Genomic DNA, 20,888 nt, shown 5'->3' with positions numbered 1-20,888 from the left:
AATCAAACGTGCTGATCCATCCACTGCGGCAATCCCTTGGGAAATAAGAGAGAAGCTGAAGGTTATTTATATTTACTTTATATAGTATCTTCTTGATGTAGGAACATTTAAGGCCTCAGGCTACATCCACACTAATGTGTTTTCCTTTTGCATCGTTTTCTCTCCGCTTTGGCCTCCCGTCCACACTGAGATGGCGTTTTCCTCAAGGAGAAAGGCAGCGTTTTGAAAACGCTCTAGAAAACGCATACATTTCAAAACGGAGCTGCCCCGTCGCAGTGTGGACACTCAAAAACACAGACTTTCTAAGACGATGAAGCACTTTAGTCATGTGATGCAGTCATGTGACCAATTAAATAAAGATAGCGGAGGGCATTAAACAGCGGTTGTTTTGATTGCTCTCAATTTTGACAGCCCTAAAAAAGATTAACATCAGTTTGTACATGCTCCAGATAGATTTTCTTCTCACTCACATTTTCTCATGCACAGGACTGGAACGTAAGCGTTTTCGGCCGTTTCAATGTGGACGCACAACTCTGTGAAAACAACTGAAAACGCTAGTGTGGACGCGGTCCGTTTTCAGATGAAAACACTGTTTTCAAATCTATCTGGGCTAGTGTGGACGTAGCCTCAGTGATACAAGCCTACAGAGGCGGCAGTGGTCCCCGCATTGCCGCTGAAACCAACACATTTCAAAAGGTGCAGCTTTTACTTTGAAGGCAGAATTTCTCCTTTTTCTTGCACTTTTCAAATTTTCATTATCGCTTGGTGGGTAGTTGACGAGTGTTTCCAGACAAGTTAGTGTCATCCATGCAAACCTTTTGCAACTGTGGCAGCCTGCTGGAGGCCAAAGCAATCCTGAAGGGTTTTTTAGTGCAGAACTGTATTCCGCTTTGTGACCAATTTCACGCTAGAGAGTGTCAGCTACCTGCAGACTCCACTTGCTCACCAGCTTCTTTTCCCTTTCAGTCAGTGATTACCTTGCGGTCACTACATGGTATGTAGGCTGAGGGGCCTAACACTTTGGCCTTATAGGAAAGACATTACATAATAATTAAAGAATCTTGATGTTAAGAATTTAAAAAAAGATTTTGGTGACAAGTCCCGGCAAGCAAATATATCGTTAAAAGCTGAAAGTGGACATGTTAACATGAAAACATGGTCTTGGTTCTTAGTTGGCTTTCTCTAAGGTCTTTACACACCAAGTGTGCTTCAAAAAAACGACCAGAAATTCAGAACTAATTACACCTACATGTTTGTGAAAAATCCACCCCCACAAAGGCACTACAAAAAACACTGAAGGAGATATCAAGTGAAAATGAGCTGGTTCTGATGTTTCTGAACAAGAACATGAAGAAATGGAGATTGTCATCTGATTCTCACAAAAAGGCAGAATCAGGGAGGATTTCAGGGTTTGATCCAGGAGTTAAAGCTGTATCAAAACTGCATATTTCAGGATGTCAGTGGGGCAGTTTGAGCTCTTGTTGGCAGAGTTGGGACCACATCTGAGGAGGCAGAAGAATAATTTCAGAGAGCCGACTGACCTTGAGCAGCATCTAGCTCCGTGTCTGAGGTTAAACAGTATTATTCTACTATTTCAGTATATTCAGTGTATGTGTTTTGAACTACGAGTGCACTCGTTACCAAATGGTCCCTGTGGAACCAGAGCCTGTTTTTTTATATTTGTACATTTAAAGCATAACCAGTTTTGGAAATCTATGTATGCTCAGGAAAATACAAACAGGGTTGCTGTTTAGATTTTGCATGTTTACATTTTACTCAGGTTCATAAGTGCTGCAGAGAAGCATGACACTTTTACTGTAGTGCAATGTCAGATGAATAATTGCAGAATTAGTGTTTGTTTGTTTTTTTTAATTTGCATTAGTGGAACTAGTATAGGGAGTAACTGGAATCCAGGATGCTAACATTTATCATGAATTCAGGGATATGCAAAGCTAGATTATCTGTGCTGCATGTAAATGTCTCCAACTTGATTAATCGTGGGACAAAGCTTGTAACCAAGAAGTTCATGCTCATTTTGTCCCATCAGATAAGCCTGTGCTCTCTCTCTGCCCGACTGCTGGCGCTGCAATATTCTTCCTTCACTTTTCATCTGAAACGACTGCAATGCTTTTAAATATGTTAAAATTCAGTCTGCGCAAGTACAGCATAAAGCGTAAGTGGACCCACATGCTGGACACTGTATGTACGAACATGTAGGTGACTCGTTACAGTGGGGCGATTGTGGCGCAAGAGTTGGGAGCTCGCCTTGTAATTGGAAGGCTGCCGGTTTGAGCCCCGGCTCTGACAGTCTCGGTCATTGTGTCCTTGGGCGAGACACTTCACCGGTGGTGGTCAGAGGGCCCGGTGCGCCAGTGTTCGGCAGTGTGCCCCAGGGTGGCTTGTGGCTACAATGTAGCTTGCCATCACCAGTGGGTGGATGACTGGATGTGTAAAGCGCTTTGGGGTCCTTAGGGACTAGTAAAGCGCTATCCAAATACAGGCCATTTGTCAGTTTTATGCTACTCCACTGATCTGCAGTTTGTGATAACATGACAAAAAGAGAGGATGCAAATGTGCAGAGAATAAATTAAATGCATTAAAAGTTAGAAATCCCTGATCCACAGTTCAATTCGCAGTTCAAATGGTAAATGGCCTGTATTTGTATAGAGCTTTTCTAGTCCCTAAGGACCCCAAAGCTCTTTACACATTCAGTCATCCACCCATTCACACACTGGTGATGGCAAGCTACATTGTAGCCACAGCCACCCTGGGGCACACTGACAGAGGCGAGGCTGCCGGACACTGGCGCCACCGGGCCCTCTGACCACCACCAGTAGGCAACGGGTGAAGTGTCTTGCCCAAGGACACAACGACCGAGACTGTCCAAGCTGGGGCTCGAACCGGCAACCTTCCGATTACAAGGCGAACTCCCAACTCTTGCGCCAGTTCAGTCCCAGGAAGAGACACAGCTCCCTTTTTGTTTGTGTCAGGAAGAGCATCCGGGATTAAAAAAAAAAAAGCCAAATCGAACATGTGGCACTGCACTGAACATGTGGTGTCTCGCTGTTAAAAAGCCAGCAGCAGACAGTGCTTTTTTTAAACTAGAAGAGAAACTTTGTAAACTCTCCAAAATGCACCTGCTTTTTCTTTTGTACCAAGTCAAAGTATCTGCTGTGAAAAAGGTTTGTGGCAAAGCTGTAATTTATCTGACTTAACAGGTGTAGCACAAGAGTGTCACTCCAACTGTCTGTGCACGCCCCCACAGGCCTGTGAAGGGGACTAATCAGACACATTACGTGAAAACACCTGTGGATGTAATTACTGATAAAACTACTGATTGTAAGGCCTCGGTGTAATAATTCAAAGTGCTCCCCTCAAAGAAGAATGAGTATAAGCGGTTTTAGCAAAACAGGAGCAAAAGTGCCTCTTATTTTGAAACTGTCTCACTGCTGCCTTCATTCTCATTAAACAGATTAATTAACAGAGTAGTGCACAATTAAATGCAGACAATAATGCGTGCAGAACACTGTACTCATTTTGTTGTTGTTGTTGTTGTTTATTAAAATAACACTTTTTACTTTAATAATCTAATTAAAAGTGATCTTTACTGTAAAATCACAAAAAACCACAGCCAGTGTCAATGTAAGAGCTGCAAAGATGAGAAATATGCGACGAGTTATCGCCACTTCTGACACTTTTACTGTTTATGAAGACTAGAAATCTGAGACCATATAAACACACACACTAACAAGACATCCCACTCTCAGGCTCGTCCTGTTTTGTCACTCGAATTGCCATTTTCTGAAAGTGCAGGCGTGGATGTGAAGCGCGCAGCGGCTAGACAAGGTAATTTCCTGCGGAAGTCGGCGAGCAGGAGGGTTTTTTTTAGGGGGGGGGGGGGGGGGGGGGGCTGAGGGCGCTCGGGTCTGGGTTGCGATGGGGCATGTGAGGGAGGAGGGGGAGGGCGGCAGAAAGTGTTGAGATTAATGGGCGAAAGGGTAAAGTTGATGTCAGCTCTACAGAGGAGAGGCTGAGTGAAGAAAAAGGAAGTGAGGAGGAGGGCGGTTAGTAGGTCATCTCAGAAGGGAGCACAGGTGTTTTGGGTGGAGGTGCGTGTGTCGTAACTGCTTACGCACACTGCTGAGAGAATCATAGGCGGCAGGACGTAAAGACGGGCGGGTGGTGGGAGGACAGGATGAAGATGAGGCAGGGGGATGTGGAGGATGAGGACATGACATGTCAAGAGGTCTCTGCCGCTCTACGAGTTTTGAAGATGCCACATAATTAAGTAAAATAACCCCAGAGGAAGGAGAGCGTCAAACAGCAAGTCAGTAGAGATGCTGAGACAATCCTGGAAAGTAACTAAGTAGATTTACTCAAGGTCAACGTTCGGGTGAACAAAACCCTTTTTACTCCATAACATTTATCTGATCTGCAGATACAGGTCAGGTTGTTACATGAAAACATTGATGACACTGAACTGTTACCACTGTTTCTCCAACCTTTTTAGCTGCTAAAGAGTGCATTTCTCATCAAATGTTAAAATAACAAGCGGCACAATTTAAATAGCTACTGAAATTAGACTAAGATATGTTACACAGAGGCGTGCTCTGAAACCACCCATATTCAGGAAATCTGTGCCTTTAAAGATAATTACTTAAAATACATTCGTGAGGATAAGCAATACAATAGCAACCACACAATTAAGGTTGAAAAATCACTGGATTTTGTATTATCTGTAATTTCACACACAGTACCAGAGGGATTAGAATCCATTAATCATGATCCTCAAAATTTACAGTGTTACCTTTATGGAAGGAATCACACTAAAGTGCTTTGACTTTTAGCATGAATTCACTGAGTTTAACAAAAGGATTGTCTGACTGTTGAGGAATTACAGCCTTTTTTTATTCACAAATTCTTTCCTCGGTAATAAAAAGGTCTTGGAAAGTCAAGAACACTGTTGAGGAGTTAGATTTTAGATGTCACTTTGAAGTCTACAATCAAGAGATGTATTCATGAATACAGAAGGTTTACAAGCCAATGAAAAGTAATGGTTTCACGAACAAGAAGACCAGGTTAAAGTTTGCCAGAAATGATCTGAACAAACCGGCACAGTTGGGAGAAAAATTCTTTAGACGGAAGAAACCAAGAAGGAAAGAAACAGCTCATGATCCAAACCATAACACAGCATCTGTCTAACAAGATGGAGGCAGCGTTATGGCATCGGGACCTATGTCTGCTAGTGGAACTAGCGTTTATAGATCATGTGACTGCCGATAGAAGTAGCAGGATGAATTGTTAAGTGCACATGGCTAAATCTGCAAAACCAATCAGACAGCACTTCACTGTACAGCTGGATAATGACCCAAAGTGTATTTCAAACGCAAAAGAGTTTCTCGAGGCAACGAAACTGGATAGTTTTAAGTTATTAAATACAAACCTGAAGGCAGAGAGACCTACAAACAAGCAGCAGCTGAAGGGAGCTTTAATAAAGATCTCAATCGATGAAACCACATGTAGTGATGTGGATTCTACACTTCAGGTTTGTATGTTTGTAAAACTCTTAAACAGTCAGTGCAATGCTTTTGTTAGGCACTTTAAATTAAAGCTGAAAGTCTGCACTTCAGTCACAGCTTGACTGTTTGATTTGAAACCGACTGTGGTGCACCGAGGCAAAACCACAAAGAAAAGTGTCAGTGTCCAAAAAACTTGTGGACCTAACTGTATGTGTCCACTGTGACACAGACAATACTGACAGAGGGTGGTTTAGTTTAAGTGAAGATAAGTGACCTGGTTTTTATTAAGAAAATGACTTGACAGTAGATAAAAAATGGATAAATAAAAAAGAGTCACTGTTACTTTTGATGCTCAAAGTAAATTCAGCCAATAACACTTTTGAGCTTTTATATTGTTTTCACTTGTGATTTTTTGCAAAGTGAAGGATCCGAGGACTCTGTCCCCCGCAGGAGGGCAAAGAGTTCGATGGAAGACTAGGTGGAGACGATGGGGTGGAGATGAGGGCAGCACTGGTGGACACATGGAAAAGAAGTGAGGGCAAAGAGGGGAAGATAAAGTCTGAAGCTAATTATATCCACAATGGAAGAAAAACAAGAGAGACGTCGAGAATGTGAGAGCAGAGACGTGTAATTATAGAGACGGGGTCATGAGAGCAGGGTGGGGTGGACCGCTTCACTCTGGGGGTCTAATTCCTCGTCTCATACTGTGTGTTTGTGTTTTCGTGTGTGTGCTCGTGTGTGTGTGTGTCTTTTGCACCTGAGGGCAGGGAGACGGTCGGCACTGGATAATATCCACAGAGACTTTTAAAATTCACAAATTAGCCACCGTGCCGTCACATCTCCCACTCTCCTGTGCGCTCATTGATTCGAACACAGTGATGTCTTTTCTTTGTTGTTCAAGTCAAGAATCAATGTCTGTCGGGAGCTTGAGTGGTCAGATAACGTTTTATTTTACACTTCATTTAAGCGGGCGCAGCTCTGACGCACTGACCCCTTCCAGGTTTTGACCTTTTGTTGTAGCCTCTAAGAGGAATAACATGTTTGTCACATCTACTGTATGCGCTTTATCATTATGCAAACATGGAGCTGTGCTGCTGGAATAGTAATGGCATTGTTACTGTGGTTACCACCACTACTAATATATAGTGCAGGTGAGCTGACAGCCATCTAATCAAGCTTGTGCACTACTGCTGTCATGACAACCGTTAGCATGTTCATGTGTGAGAGTCAATAATTACTGGCGCTGGTGATGGGGCGAAGCAGCACATGTTCAAAGGCAGATTCTAAATATTAAAAGTTGTTTGAAACATTGAACAATTTCCTCCGGCAAATGTTTAATTATTAGTGAGTCTCATTATTTTGTGTCTGTTTTAATGTGCTTTCAGACTTAGGCTCATTTGTTTAATTGCTGCATGCTGGCTTTACTTGCAATTTATGAGGTTGGACATGGGGGAAATATTAATATGTTGTGCTTTAGTATATTACGGTCCTCTATTTCTTTGGAAATAATTAAAGAAGGCAGCAAAAGATGATCAAATGGGTCAAATAATATAAATAATGTTGGAATCTAAATCATTAAAACACACCGTTAAAACAAATATATTTTACATTTTAATATTTTCCTCTAAACTATAACAGAAACATTTTTACTTTTCTCCTTAATAATAAATTGAAATCAGCTTCTCACTCTCTGGACATGCTGCATGCACAAGGACGTTCATCTATTATTATGCATGCTCATATGGAAAAAAATGCTAATATGGTAAACAAATGGAAATATTGCATGATAATAATGATATCTGTATAAATTATTAGATATTTGGCAATTTACAAATATATAGGAAAGCTAACATGTTGATGGGCTAAAGCAGCAGAAGACCACATTGAGTCCCTCACCCATCAGCTGAGAACAAGAGACTAAAGGTTCAATTTACACACGGGCTCACTATTTAGTATAACAATAAAAGAAGTATTGCCGAATGATGAAGAGTCTCAATTTCTCCTGCAACAGTCAGATTGAGGTGTCAGAATTTCGCCTGAATGACATGAAAATATGGATCCATCCTGCCTCGTGTCAGCAGTTTAGACTGCGGGTGATGTAATGGCATGGGGGGATATTTTTGGCACACTTTGGACCTCTTAGGGCGTTTTTACACCTGTAGTTTGTTTACTGCGGTCTGAATCAGTTGATAAGTTTGCAAACTTGTAGCTATTGCCTGTGATTTGGTTTGCATATACCAGATATTTTTCTGGGTATTGTCGCTGCCCATGTTTATCCCTTTATAACTACATGGAGGCAGCCAATCGTCTGCTGGTTGCCTCTGTGAGGAAAAGGCAACATGTAACAAAGCTCAAATAATCTCAAACTGGGGTCTTGAGCATGGCAATCAGTTCACTGCACTCAAATGGCCCACACAGTAACCAAATCTCAATCCAATAGAGCTTTGAGATGTGGTAGAACTGGAGATTTACATCGTGGATGTGCAGCCAATAAATGTGCAGCATCTGTGTGATGCTGTCACATCAATATGGACCAAACTCCCTGAGGAATATTTTCAGCACCTTGTTGAATCTATGAGATGAATAATTAAGGCCGATTTAAAGGCAACAGGGGGTCTAACCCAATACTAGAAAAGTGTACCTAATGAAGTAACTTTACGATATCATAGTTAGACTTAACTTTACGGGGTCTGGCTTTTATCATTATTTCTAAATAATTCCCACCTATGTTTCATGGAAATAACTATGCGTTGTCTCTAATTAAACAGAAAAGTGACTGTTTTAATTGGTATCCCTCTACTTAATTAATTCCTGTTAATTACATGCAAAACCAGTCATGCTAAACATGAAAAGATGTGAAATTGTAATAAATCTGTCTGCAGGCAAACAAACTAAACTAGCTTCCTTTTAAATTTGAAATTTGAAAAAGAACATGGCAAATAACACTCATTAATTAACATCCCACTAATGTTATGTGAAAATGAGTAGCTGCTCCATTGAGTTACCCTGTTTTTTTTTTTTCTGTGATTAAACAGAAAAGCTGAGTATGCTGTGATGGCGGAAGTGAAAAAGTGCCGAGCAAAATTAAATGTAAATGTACACGAATGTTTATTTCACTTGAAAAATGTGATTTATTATGGTAAGTGGAGGAGTTGGTGCATTTCAGTCAGACTGCACTGAATTATTTTATCTTTCAGTCAACTTTCTTTTCATTCAACACTTTTTTTTTTTAATTTGAAGATATGTATGAATAGATTATATGCAAAGTAAATGTATACACTTGAATATTTATGTGAATTAAAACCAACTTTTTTCAGAAAAAACCTTATTAGAAACTCAACAAGCGAAAATAACAGCCTGCCATCCAGCAACTGTTTCTTTTCATACTGCTGACCCAAAAAATAAAGATTGTTTTTTGTGTGTTTTTGTAGAAAAAATCACAAAAACCTGTTTGTTGTCTAAAATGATAAATGACATGACATTTTATCTGCAACAATGCCGAATGATTTCAGGAGACAAATGAAAACACTGTATGTCGGAAAATAACATTGTCTTCCACAGTGTGTGTCAGAACTGCGTGTGCATGTACGCTGGCATGCGTGTGTTCGTGTGTGTGTGTGTGTGTGTGTGTGTGTGTGTGTGTGTGTGTGTGTGTGTGTGTGTGTCAGCTCTGAGGGGAAATTCCTCTCTCAGGGCTGGGAGTTTTTCCTGTCGTAGAGCTGTGTTTGTACAGCCTGGCTTTGTCGGGATATCCTATCCTGCCCATGTCTGAGAGAAAGAGAGGGAGGGAGGGATGGAGGGAGGGATGAAGGGGGCACTGATAAGGGCGAGGGAGGATGAGAGGTGTGGAGAGTCAGGACGAGAAGCTGGAGGGAACAAATAAGAAGTGGAGCAGTGAAATGGACAGCTAAGGATGGCAAACATTTTTAAACCTTTATTTAATAGAATTTGTCATGCATTGACGTAACATAGTCCACTTTAATCCTCAGCTTTCCGGTGTGAGGCTGCAGGCGAAGGGACTGTGCGAGACGACCAGACAGCCTGCAGCCTGAGGGAAGGGCCGATCTATCATCCAGACTAATTCTGCTGTTTTGATGTTGTCTTGCTTTTGGGAAACCCCGGTTCTCTCCAGCTATGCTAGACTCAAACATTTGGACATGTGACAATCAGAAAGAACATGCAGAGATACCGGGCTCAGATGTTTCAGAGAGGCTCGGTACAGTGAGTGAAAGACGGGAAGTGGTTTGGATAGAGGGACAGGGAAATAGGAGCAATTCCTTAGATGGACTGAATGTAGAGGAAATCGAATATCTCCCGTCTGTTCACAGGAAAACACACTGAACCACAGTTTAAGCATGCACTGAGACTTAAAGACAAAATCTTTGTCTGTCTTGTTCTGGTTATATTTAGGGAGGATGAGCTAAAATGAAATCCGAGATCCTACCAGGGGATGCAATAAACTGCAAATCACAGAACTGTTTTAAAATCTCAGGTCACAATCTTCAGTGAAGATGAGAGAACAGCAAGAGAAACACAATAGAAACAAGAAATTAAACACACGGGGTCAAGACTTGAAATTCTTAGTCAATCAGGTTTTCATTTAAATCTGACTTTTATCTCAACAGCTGATTATTTCTTCCAAAGAGAGATAAAGGTCGTTTTAGGATATAAAACGGGAGTCAAACTAAGAAGGGAGACCGGCTATTTCTCAGGCACAGAAATTTGTAAAAAGAAATGGTACTGATATTAAATTTAGGTGAGTTATGTCAAGGAGAAATATACATGAGAAGAAAAAAATGTCTTTAATTTTTCTTTCCTTCTCGGTATACAGCATAAAATAGACAGAGGGAACAAGACCTGGAAGTCAAGAAAATTGTACCTATTTTAATTAGTCTAAATGCCTCCAATGTATTTCATTATTGGCTGGGGAAGGACATTGTTAGTTTAGACAAAGCAACACTGACAGAATAAAAGATGAATGTAGCCACGGCGACATCACCCCGTGGTCTGTGAAATCCTGTTTTGAAGACTCCTAATGAGAATTTTCATCATTGCAAGTCAATGAACATACCCCAGACAATCCTTCATTCGAAACTTAGATTGACAAAAATTTATATAATTGGCTTAACAATATGATAACAAATGAGTAACTGAGACCATAAATTCAATAGTATTCAATTCTCTGTACAGAGAGTACCATTTCCCCATAAACGTCTATTCTAACTTAGTGAGCAACTTAATATTATGTGGGAAACTTGCCACAATTAATTGTCAGGAGTAAGAACTGCAAAACAGGAGTGTTTGCAGTTGTTAAAGGAAAGACACTGTAATGTTGTTGTACATACAATGACAGTAAATAATTTCAACTTTAAAATAACAAAGGCTAACAGAAGCTAACAGTAGCTAACATAGACAAAAACAGCAGAATGCAGATTTATTGCTATGCTAAACTCCAACAGCATGAGTAATGATGGGAAGCCAATACATTGTTAGCTAAAGCTAAAAGTTAGAATGCTTTAGATATGATATCAAGTCAAAACTCTTTTGAGTCAGATATATATATTTGAGGTAATCTTGCCTTTAGGACTTTCTGCCCTGCTTTTTTTTGCTAATTACCTAGCTTTTAGCTCCTTTCTATAAAATAATCGTTTACATACTCACCTTATAAGCTGAAGATCACCAGTTTGATCTCAGGAGGAGACATAAAGAGCCAAAATCCTATATAGTAATATTTAGTTTTTGTAAAGTTAAATTAAGTTTAGGAGTTGACAAGGACAAGGACTAATGAGAAGGACTCTTATAAAAAACAGGATGACATAGGGAAGGCAAGACTAATAAATTAAACTACAAGTAATCTAATAAAATTAATTTTAAGTACTAACAGAAGCTAGAATAATAAAATAATATATATATATTTAAAAAAAAACTCAAATTAAATATGGACATACAGATATCAAGGTGAAGCTAAATAAAATCAGAAAACTATAATCAGTAACCTAACTGAGTCACGGGTACAAAAAAACGACCCAACATCAAAATAATTTATAGAAACAAGGAAAACCAAAGAACTCCCATAACAAACCCAAAAACCATTACAGTCAGGCATGTTTCACAAACAGAGACATCAGCATATTTTATTTAAGACTATTACTATTAGAAAAACACAAAGGAGTTAAGCACATGATCCAGGCTGACAGAAGCACAGCTGCTACATACAAAAAGAAGTATGTGAATGTGTGTGAGAGAGAGAGTGAGCGAGGAAAAGTGCAGCACAAATTCAAACTGGCAAGTGTGATGACGTACATGCAAATTTCAGATCAACAATAGCAACAGGTCAGTAAGTTCAAGGCTCGTGTGCTCTGTTTTAGGATTGCTGCAAAAAAACTTTAAATCATTTTACAGGTAAAATCAGTCATTTTTTGAGGGTTTTTTAAAATGGAAAAAACTATTTTGTACTAATAAATATATGTGGCTTAATATATCATTACATCTTCCAACTAACTGATGTATTATCATAATAACCTTAACGCTAAACAATATCCATCTAATGTTAGGATTTCATACTTTCTATCTGATAAGCAGTTTGACAATGCTAGATCCACTTCAAATAAAGTTTTACTAATGCCTCTTTATAGCAGCTAACAGAGGCTAACAGTAGCTAGTGGTGGCAAAATCAGTGGTTAACAGAGGCTAACAACATATAATAGTGGCAAAACAGCAAAGAGAGGCTAACAGAGACTAACAGCAGCTACAAAGAAGCTAATAGTGACAAAAACTGTCGCTAACAGAAGTTAACAGCAGTAAAAACAGCCCCTAACAGAGGCTAACAGAGAATCAAACAGGAGTGCTCAACAACTCACTTCAGTATCCCTGTCATTGGATAGAAATAAGCATCACTGACTTGTACTGGAATTCTTTCACATAGTTTTTCAGCCTTCTCCAGAGTAAAGACATGGATATTTATAGATAAGGTTAACAGCGGAGTGACAGTCTACACTCTCCAATGAATGATGGCCAAAGTTATTTGTCCTACAGTGACCACCATAGCTAGGATTACGCTCTATTTGGGAAGGTTAAAATCTAGTACTGTGATTTTACCGCCTGTAATTTTAAAATTGTTAAGCTCTCTTACTGTTGTGAGAGCAGATGACTCATTCAGGAATGGTGTCATTATTTTCCAAATGCCTAATTTCATGTGTTTTGAGTCATTCCTATCAACTGTCCACATCTCAAAAGCCTGAGAATCTCTGATTTTTCTGAGAAAATTCCAGGGTGATGATATAAATGGTAAATGGCCTGTATTTGTATAGCGCTTTGCTAGTCCCTAAGGACCTTCCGATTACAAGGCAAACTCCCAACTCTTGAGCCACGATCGCCCCATATACATCTTAACAGGAAAACTGTGAAATTTTAGCACTCTACTGTTATTAGTTTGTTTATAAAAAACTATGCTCTTGTGGTAAAGTCAGGTGCCTTTTCAAGCTTTTCTTAAACAGAATTTTCTCTAGAGTCATTTTCAAATAGATATGTCTATATCAATCTATATCTATAATTTCTTCAGGTATATCATTCACAGGCCAAATACCTGCTGCCTTGATTTCAGGCATATGGAATTTCAAGAGTGTAGCTGAAGTTCAGCATCAAATAATGTGAGCATGAATTAGCTTGAAACAAAAGTAGAGGGTTAAAGCTTGTATCACAGATTTCCATATATGAGGTGTACATTATACTGCAACACTACAGTATAGTGTCACATCAGATGACTGGTCTTAAAGACAGTGTGTGTGTGTGTGTGTTTATATAAGTTTATTGTGATATTCCAAAGAAATCACACCATCATGAGCAAAACATTTTTTAATAGCAAACAAATAATGGTAGAGCTAAAATCTGGCAGTTTTTCTGTTAAGACATGCATCATCACCCTGGAATTTTCTCAGGGAAATCAGAAATGGTCGCGCTAGCTTGTGCGATGTAGGCAAGACAAGAATCACTAAGAAGTGAATCACCTCCATAACACTGAAAAAAAAGCTGTTTGCTTGGTTCCTTATCTTGCTTCTTTATCTTGTTAACCTGATATGCTTATATGCATTTTATCATCATCATAAATATGCAGCTTTTCCTGAAGACTCCAGGAGGTTGATTTGAAAAGTCACTTGTAGGTCCTAACATGAGGCTTCTTTGTTTAGCTGTGGGTTTCTTTGGTGTTGTTGTCGTTGTTTGTGGATTTTCTTTGCTTGATTGATTTCGCCTGTGTTACATCATAAACATGTTATATCATATATAAATCATATAAATCATGGTAATGTTGGTCTCAGGACAACAGACACTTTGAAATGGAACATGTTTTTCTTTTCCTGTTTCTAAACACACACACACACACACACATCTTGTCCATTTGCCAGTTCCTGCTATCATCACTTTGGTCATAATCACCACAGGCTGCACAAACATTATATTAAAAGGTTGTTTGTGTAGGGATAAAATAAAAATATCACTTTTGTTTGTGTTGTTTGTGTTTTTGGTTTTTTTTTTGTTGGGGTAGGAGGTTACTTTTCTCGATCCTGGCCCCTAACAGCTTTAGTCTTTGCGACATCTTCACCAAGTTTCTGTGGCGTGACTGTGCATGTTTTGGAAAGACAGTTAGGAAGTTTATATTGCTGTGATAATATGAATCCCTACGGACACAATTGTTTTAGCTGTTGTGACTTTAACTTGGCAACCATGGTTAGTTTGACCCTTGCTGGCTGCCATAAAGAACAACAGACCTCAGTGCAGATACACCCTTCCTTTATCAGAGCCTGGATTATAAGTTTGGATGCATGCAATTGTGGGAGGTGAGGGTGTGTGCTTTGCAGGCAAGTGAATAAGTTTTTGTCATAGCGTTGGAGCGAGAGTGTTGGCAAAAAAAAGTGCATGGAAGGAAGGGTGAGGGAGGAGGGAGGGTGATTGTAAAGATGATAAGGCTGAGGGGGTGTGTGAAAACGCTACCAGTGCATTTTATAGGAGTGGACAGTTCATCACAGTTGTCTTCCTAGTCTCAAAGCTCCACCTCCAGCATCATTTTTTTTTATCAAACTGCTGCTGCAAAGATGTGTCAACCTTATCTTCTGGGCAGTGCTGAAGAGCAACCAAGTGCATTTGCTTAGTTTCACTTGAATATTAAGTTTTGAGGTAGTTCATTAGCTTCATGCTGCCATAATTGAGCTTTATGTAGGCTATAATTTGTTTTTGTTTTTTAATAAAATAAATAAATAAATAAATAAATAAATAAATAAAAATAATTACTATAACCTGCAAAGGGTGACCAAGAGATTGTGTGAAAATTACCCACAACAGTTCAAAACCAAAACAAAAGTATTCACCACTTTGAAAAAATGAAAATAGTGTTTCTATACAAAGACTGAAGCACAAATTCCTTGGACAGGCTGCACCACATAGGAAGCCACATTAATTTTTTGTTGTTGTTGTTGTTGTTGTTTCAAATAAGTTCAAGAAGATGTACCTGTTTGTAAACATTATTGTGCTGTAAAGTTGGACTTTTTAACATCAGAGTCAATGGGGACTGATGCACTTTTGGCACCTGCCTCCAGTGGCCAATAACGGAACTGCAGTTTTTGGCACTTCCTGGCTGGCTTCATTTTTCAGTCCTGTAGGTTGCTGCTTTGATAGTAGTTTGTTCCACACAGAGTGTGACCACAAAAACACGCATGCCCATAAAGTGCAAACAATACTTGTTACCATATACAGAAAATGCGTCTATTTTAAATCCCAAAGAGATTCCATCCAAGCTGTAGTACCCAGAGTGTGCCTGTGCAGGTGGGAGAGGACATACAAACTCCACACAGAGAGGCTTCAGATAGATTGAGGATTTGAACCCAGGACCTTCTTACTGTTATGTAGTGGTGCTAACCACTGTGATAGACTTGACTACACTATTTAAACAGGGAAAGAAAACATGACTTTGTTTTTTCCTTTTATTCAAACTGAATGAGATAAAGGAAGCATTTTCATCGGTTTCAGCTCTTCTGTTTTAGCCATCATAGCAGAATAAACCCGTCTCACCTTTACAGCTACAGCAAGAAAGGCAAAAGCCCCCTTATAGGTGATTAACACAACTGGCCCAGAAAGGACTGACATAAAGCACGGTCCTCTGAACAGACATATAACAAACAATAACCAGATGTATTTAATGAATGCCTTTTCCCTGTGCAGCTGTGAGTTATAAGATAGCTCCCTGAACTGGCACTCTGTCACTGAAACCCCGTAATATAAATGAATTTAAATGATTGTCGCTGGAGCCTTGGCTCTTACACATTGCTGGCTCGGGATAAACACTCCAATAATGTCATATAAAAACACATAATAACATAATAAGAGAAATTTTGCTGTGGAATGGATACTTTTATTGTTAATGATAAAACTCTGTGTGTGTGTGTGTGTGTGTGTGTGTGCAGGATATCTAGTTGTGGAAAAAGTACACAACTGTAACGGTATTTCACTTAAACTGAGGATGTGATTCATTCTTCCAGCACGGATCTTGTATGGAATTAATTTCATAAAAAGTCGTCTCAAGATCCAACAGTGTAGCTGTGAGCTGTAATTCATGAATACCAAACATTGCTTCAGGTGAGAGTTTTAAGCCAAAGCCTAATGAGTCCAGCTGGTCCATCTGTGGGTTACCCACTATCTCCCAGGCTTAATGAACTGCCCGTGAGCCCTCTGCAGCCCAGCACATCTCATTAGCGCCACGACATCCAAGTATAGTGTGTGGGAGTTCACCCACTTACTCAACTACCATTTCTTATCATATCACATCAGTTCTTTTGTCTTCTCCTTTAATCATCTCTCTTGTATCATCATCCGTTTGGTTTCACCTCCCTCTGACCTTTCTTCCATCTTCCTCCGGGCGTATATCTGAATCAGAGAAACTCCAGGACGCCTACAAATTATAATTATTCTACCACAGTGGCGTTTTTCCCCTGCTGTACCTTTCTGTGCCCTTTTCTTTACATATCCCCCAAGTAATTATCCTCCCTTCCCCTTTTCTCTGTCCTTTTCTCTATCTGTACCATCATTTGGTTCACCTTTTCCTCCCCTCTCAAACACACTGGATGCTCTTCCTCTTGAAACAAATTCCTGACTCAGTGCTTTCCGCTGCACAATTTTCGCTCCCCTAACATTTTGCGCCTTCATTGCAACCCTTCATCTTCTCCTCTGCTCTTCAAATGTGCCTCTATCTGCCTCGGATGTTTTTGGGCCGACCTACCGCACTTAACCTCTCCCTCACTCGGTCACCTCCGGTGCCCATCACCTGCTTCCCATCCATTTGTCCTGCAGCACCTCACTTCCCACTCCCCACCCGGGCAGTGCTGTCCCTCAGCAAAGACGTGACCACACATTCATGTAACCCTTTAGAAGAACCTTACCCACAATGCACATGGTGGAGCGATTTGCATGACAGGCAGTGGTGCATTTCGCAGAGGGAGGGATCGGCCGGTGAATGTACAGAGATAGAGAAACCCATAAAGGGAGCGAGAAGAACTGTAATGTTGGTTTGAATTATTCATAGCTGGTCTATAGGATGAATAAATGCATCAGGAAAGGGGAAGACACAAGGAAGAGCACCTGTTATCTATCCAGAGTGTGTATCTCTGTAAGCCCAAAGTCATGTATGCTCAAGTCCTCTGCTACTGCACTATGAGATAAGAGTATATAGGCTGGCTATGTGTCCACTTAAAGCTCTGAATTTAATTAAAGTGTATTACTAAAGCTAGAAAAAAAGGGTGCACGTAACAGTCATTGAAGCGCCACACTGACTCCACTACACTTATTACATTTATATCAGGCCAGACACCAGAATGGAGTGAAGTGATCAGCCTCACATGAAGTCAATGACAGTCATTTCATCTTCCCCATCAGGTCTTGTTTTTGTAATGAGCGAGTTTGTGCCTGAGGTTGCCAATAATCCTTTCCATTTTTCAGCATTCATAGCCTACTCAGCAAACCCATGTTTACACCGATGCATTTGTTTCTAGGACTGTTTAATCGTGAAAGCTAAATCCTGATAAAGACCAAAATGACACAAATTTCTTGGATTAAATTTGAAATTGAAAATTGTGAGCTAAAACATGTTCGAAAGTCTGAGAAAAGAGCCTGGAAGGAAGGAGAGAACAATTTCTTTGTGTAATTTAATTTATTTTATTTTTTTTTAAAACCCTCTGCATGTCATCACACTGACTGTGTTGTTTCTGTGTTTTTTTCCCCACAGAAGTCGTTCTCACTGGTGTTGGAGGCTCTGGATTATGACAATGACACATCGAGTTCAGTCGAAGGTGTGTTTGCACATACTTGCGTTCCTTTTTATTCATGTGTAGTCAGGAATGTAAATAAAAGGGGGGCTGAATTAAATAACAATAAACAGAAGGAAAGTTGTGAGGGTGTTATTATTCCCCTCATCCTCACACATGTCATGTTTTGAGGTTTGAAGCTAGAGAGCCTTTGTAAGATATACCGTCATCGCTTCAAACACCATTAAAGTGTTGAAGGTAAGTGACACGTTTAAAAAATGGAGCCGTCTTTACTGCATTTCCAGCTTTATCTTATCAAGAAAAGAGTTACTTGTGAGTTTAAATATTAACAATCAACAGTTTTATAGAGGAAAACAACACGGGTGCTTGTTTATGAGCGTTTGCTGTCTGACATGATGAAACAATGTGAAAATATCCTTTGTGTCTTAATGTCTGTGATCTAACGAGTTTAGTGGGCCTTTTATCCAGACCCTTTAATTTCCTGCTCATCTCAGTGCTGTTCCTCCTCATAATCGGGAAAAGCTCCGTGACAGGGAATGTGAGCGGCATGCTATAAAAAGCAACACACATACACACACAAGCACAGCCAGACAGATGTTTCTGTGCCTTCCTCATTCCTGTCATGCCACAATCCTTCCTTTGAGGGACCACTGCACTGCGGTCTCTCAACCTCGGTGCTACCCAGAACATGGCTGATAGGATGAGAAACTTTTCACCTCACATTTCTCTTTCGCCTTCCGTCTCTCCTTCGCTCTGCCCTCCAGCGACGCTCTTACATCTTGTTTGCATTATCTTCCGTTTCCACCTGAGCTCCTGACAGCCCTTACATTGGGCCTAAAGCTGTTCACTAGGCTGACAGCTTAGCTCAGCCCAAACAGAGGCGTTCGGTAGCAGTCTGAATGGACTTAGCGGGCCGTGCTGCAAATCAGAAAGGATTACCGAGCATAACTGTACCTTCTGAAACGGTTCTTGGAAATACCAAGAAAATGTGATGTGCTATGAGCACAGACGGTGTGACCTTCACAGAGTTTTCTTCAAATAAAATGTAGCTTAAGTGTTAATGTGCAGGGGCGTACCTTGATCTGTTAAAGGATAATTCCCGTTGGTTACAACTTTGGTCTTTGGCCTTTATGTTTTTGTTGAGTATACTGACAAGTAACCGTTTAGATAAGGAAACACGATGGTATCACAGCAATGAAATGAGATCAGTCAGACTATAAAACTTCATACATGCCTGCAGTAGTTCACAGTAAGTAGGTAATATGCAGCAGGTTTTGGCACCTTTATTTGGTTTTATTTAGTTTCTTTCAGTCGTTTTACATATTCTCTATCCCGTTTTATGTTTATTTTGAAGGACACAGTCTTTTATTTAACTTTATTGCACGACACAGACATATAGACCTGATGGAAACACCTGTCACTACAACAGTGAAAATCGAATAAACAGCAAACTGCAGCCTCCTGAGCAATCATCAAGATGAGTAAACGCGCTCTGTAATAACCAATAATTTAATGGAGGCTGGAAATTTTGCAACACCAGGCTGCATCAGCTTTAACTCATAAGTCAGTGACTGAATGTTTACACAAAGTACGATTTCACAACAACATACAGGATAATATACTCAGAAAATAAACATGTCATTAAGTACATAAAGAAAAAATGAAAAGGCCTGCGTTGATCTTTTGGGCCTTGCAGTTCTTGTAACATCTAATTTCTGCAGTGCTGCCATTTCCCCAGATTTCAAAGGGTTTTCTAGTCAACAAAAAATGTATTATTTAATTCTTGAACTAAATTTTCCTGCTCAGAAGTTTTGCAAAAGTGCCTTTGTTACTGCGTTACTGCCACCAGGGCAATAGCACAGAGAAAACAGTTTCTCACATGCTGTTGGATGTTTTGTGTACGCACCAAACATCAACCTCCGGGGCTTTAAATAAAGCTACAGCCTTCATAACACAGTTACAGTGCAGTTTGTTTATAACTCACTAATTAAGGCTTAAAGTTAGGAGCAGGTCTGCTTTAACTGACAGATGGACGCTGACACAGGCTGCTGCTTTTCCCAATTTGCGCTAATTAGTCACTGAACTAGATTTCTTAATCGTGTTTGTGCCTTTAATGAAATAATCTGAGGAAATAACTTGTATAAATCTGCGCTTCACTTTTGGAGAGTCAAATTCCATCCATCCATACATTCGTGCATTTTCTGCCACTGTCTGCCACAAAAAAACCAACATGGCTGTTGTCAAAATCCTAAATTTGAAGCTTTAAAACAGGGCTTCTGTACCAAATGCTTATAGTAACTACGTTCATCTCTTCCCCCTCACAGAACAAAAACCCCACAGGGACATTTGTAACTTTCTCAGCGAAATGTTTCAGTAAATATGAATCATCTTAAAATGTTTTTTTTCCCATGTTCTCCTTCTGCTCCCGTATTCATTGGGTGATTTTGACAGCATACTTGCTGCTGTGCTCCCCCGTGTTTCAGCTGTACTGATGTTACACCCACAGCCACAAAACTGCGAAAGCGAAATTCAATATTAGAAGCATTATAATCTCGACCAGCTTGTCACCAAAGTTCAAGACACATGTTTAGACTTAGTCCCCCATCCATGTGAGAATAGTTTCACTGGGAGTTTATACTAGAATGAAAACTGAAAATAAACATAGAAATGTCATGAGAACCCATGCACATCAAATTAAAAAAAACCTTCAGCTGATCTATTGGCTTCCACAAGGCTATTGATTCAAAATGAAGTCACAGGGAGGTGTTTTCTCTCCTGCAGTGTTTTCTCACCATTGTCAAGGGCAAGCACTTCACAGCTAATACAAGACAGTAGGGGGACAATCTCCAGAGACAAGAAAACGAGCTTTTTTTTTAAACTCCCTGCAGATACAATCTCTGTTTCTCTGCTGCTTATGTTTCTATAAAGTGTGATTTCAGGAAGAGCTCAGGGCTTCTTGTTTCAGCTGTTCTGCCATCAATCTTTCTGTCTCTTGCTCTCTCTCTTTTTTTAGGATGCCCATTAGCACCAGCCAGAGAGGCTATTCTTCCTGGGGTCCTCC

General features: G+C 40.0%; 1 protein-coding gene across 1 annotated transcript in view; it reads left to right on the top strand.

Annotated features, from left to right (window-relative positions):
• The window catches only part of LOC309687318 (uncharacterized protein), a 61,184-nt gene that overhangs the window by 20,991 nt on the left and 19,305 nt on the right, over positions 1–20,888 (top strand). The window contains exon 5 of the mRNA XM_082502181.1: positions 17,788–17,851. Within this exon, the coding sequence (XP_082358307.1) occupies positions 17,788–17,851 (64 nt within the window). The remainder of the gene's footprint in view (positions 1–17,787; positions 17,852–20,888) is intronic.

Source organism: Aulonocara stuartgranti (assembly GCF_965226115.1).
Source record: "Aulonocara stuartgranti genome assembly, chromosome: 14".
NCBI classification, from domain to species: Eukaryota; Metazoa; Chordata; class Actinopteri; order Cichliformes; family Cichlidae; genus Aulonocara; species Aulonocara stuartgranti.
Note: the sequence above shows the minus strand (reverse complement) of the source record. Positions and strands in the feature narration are given on the sequence as shown.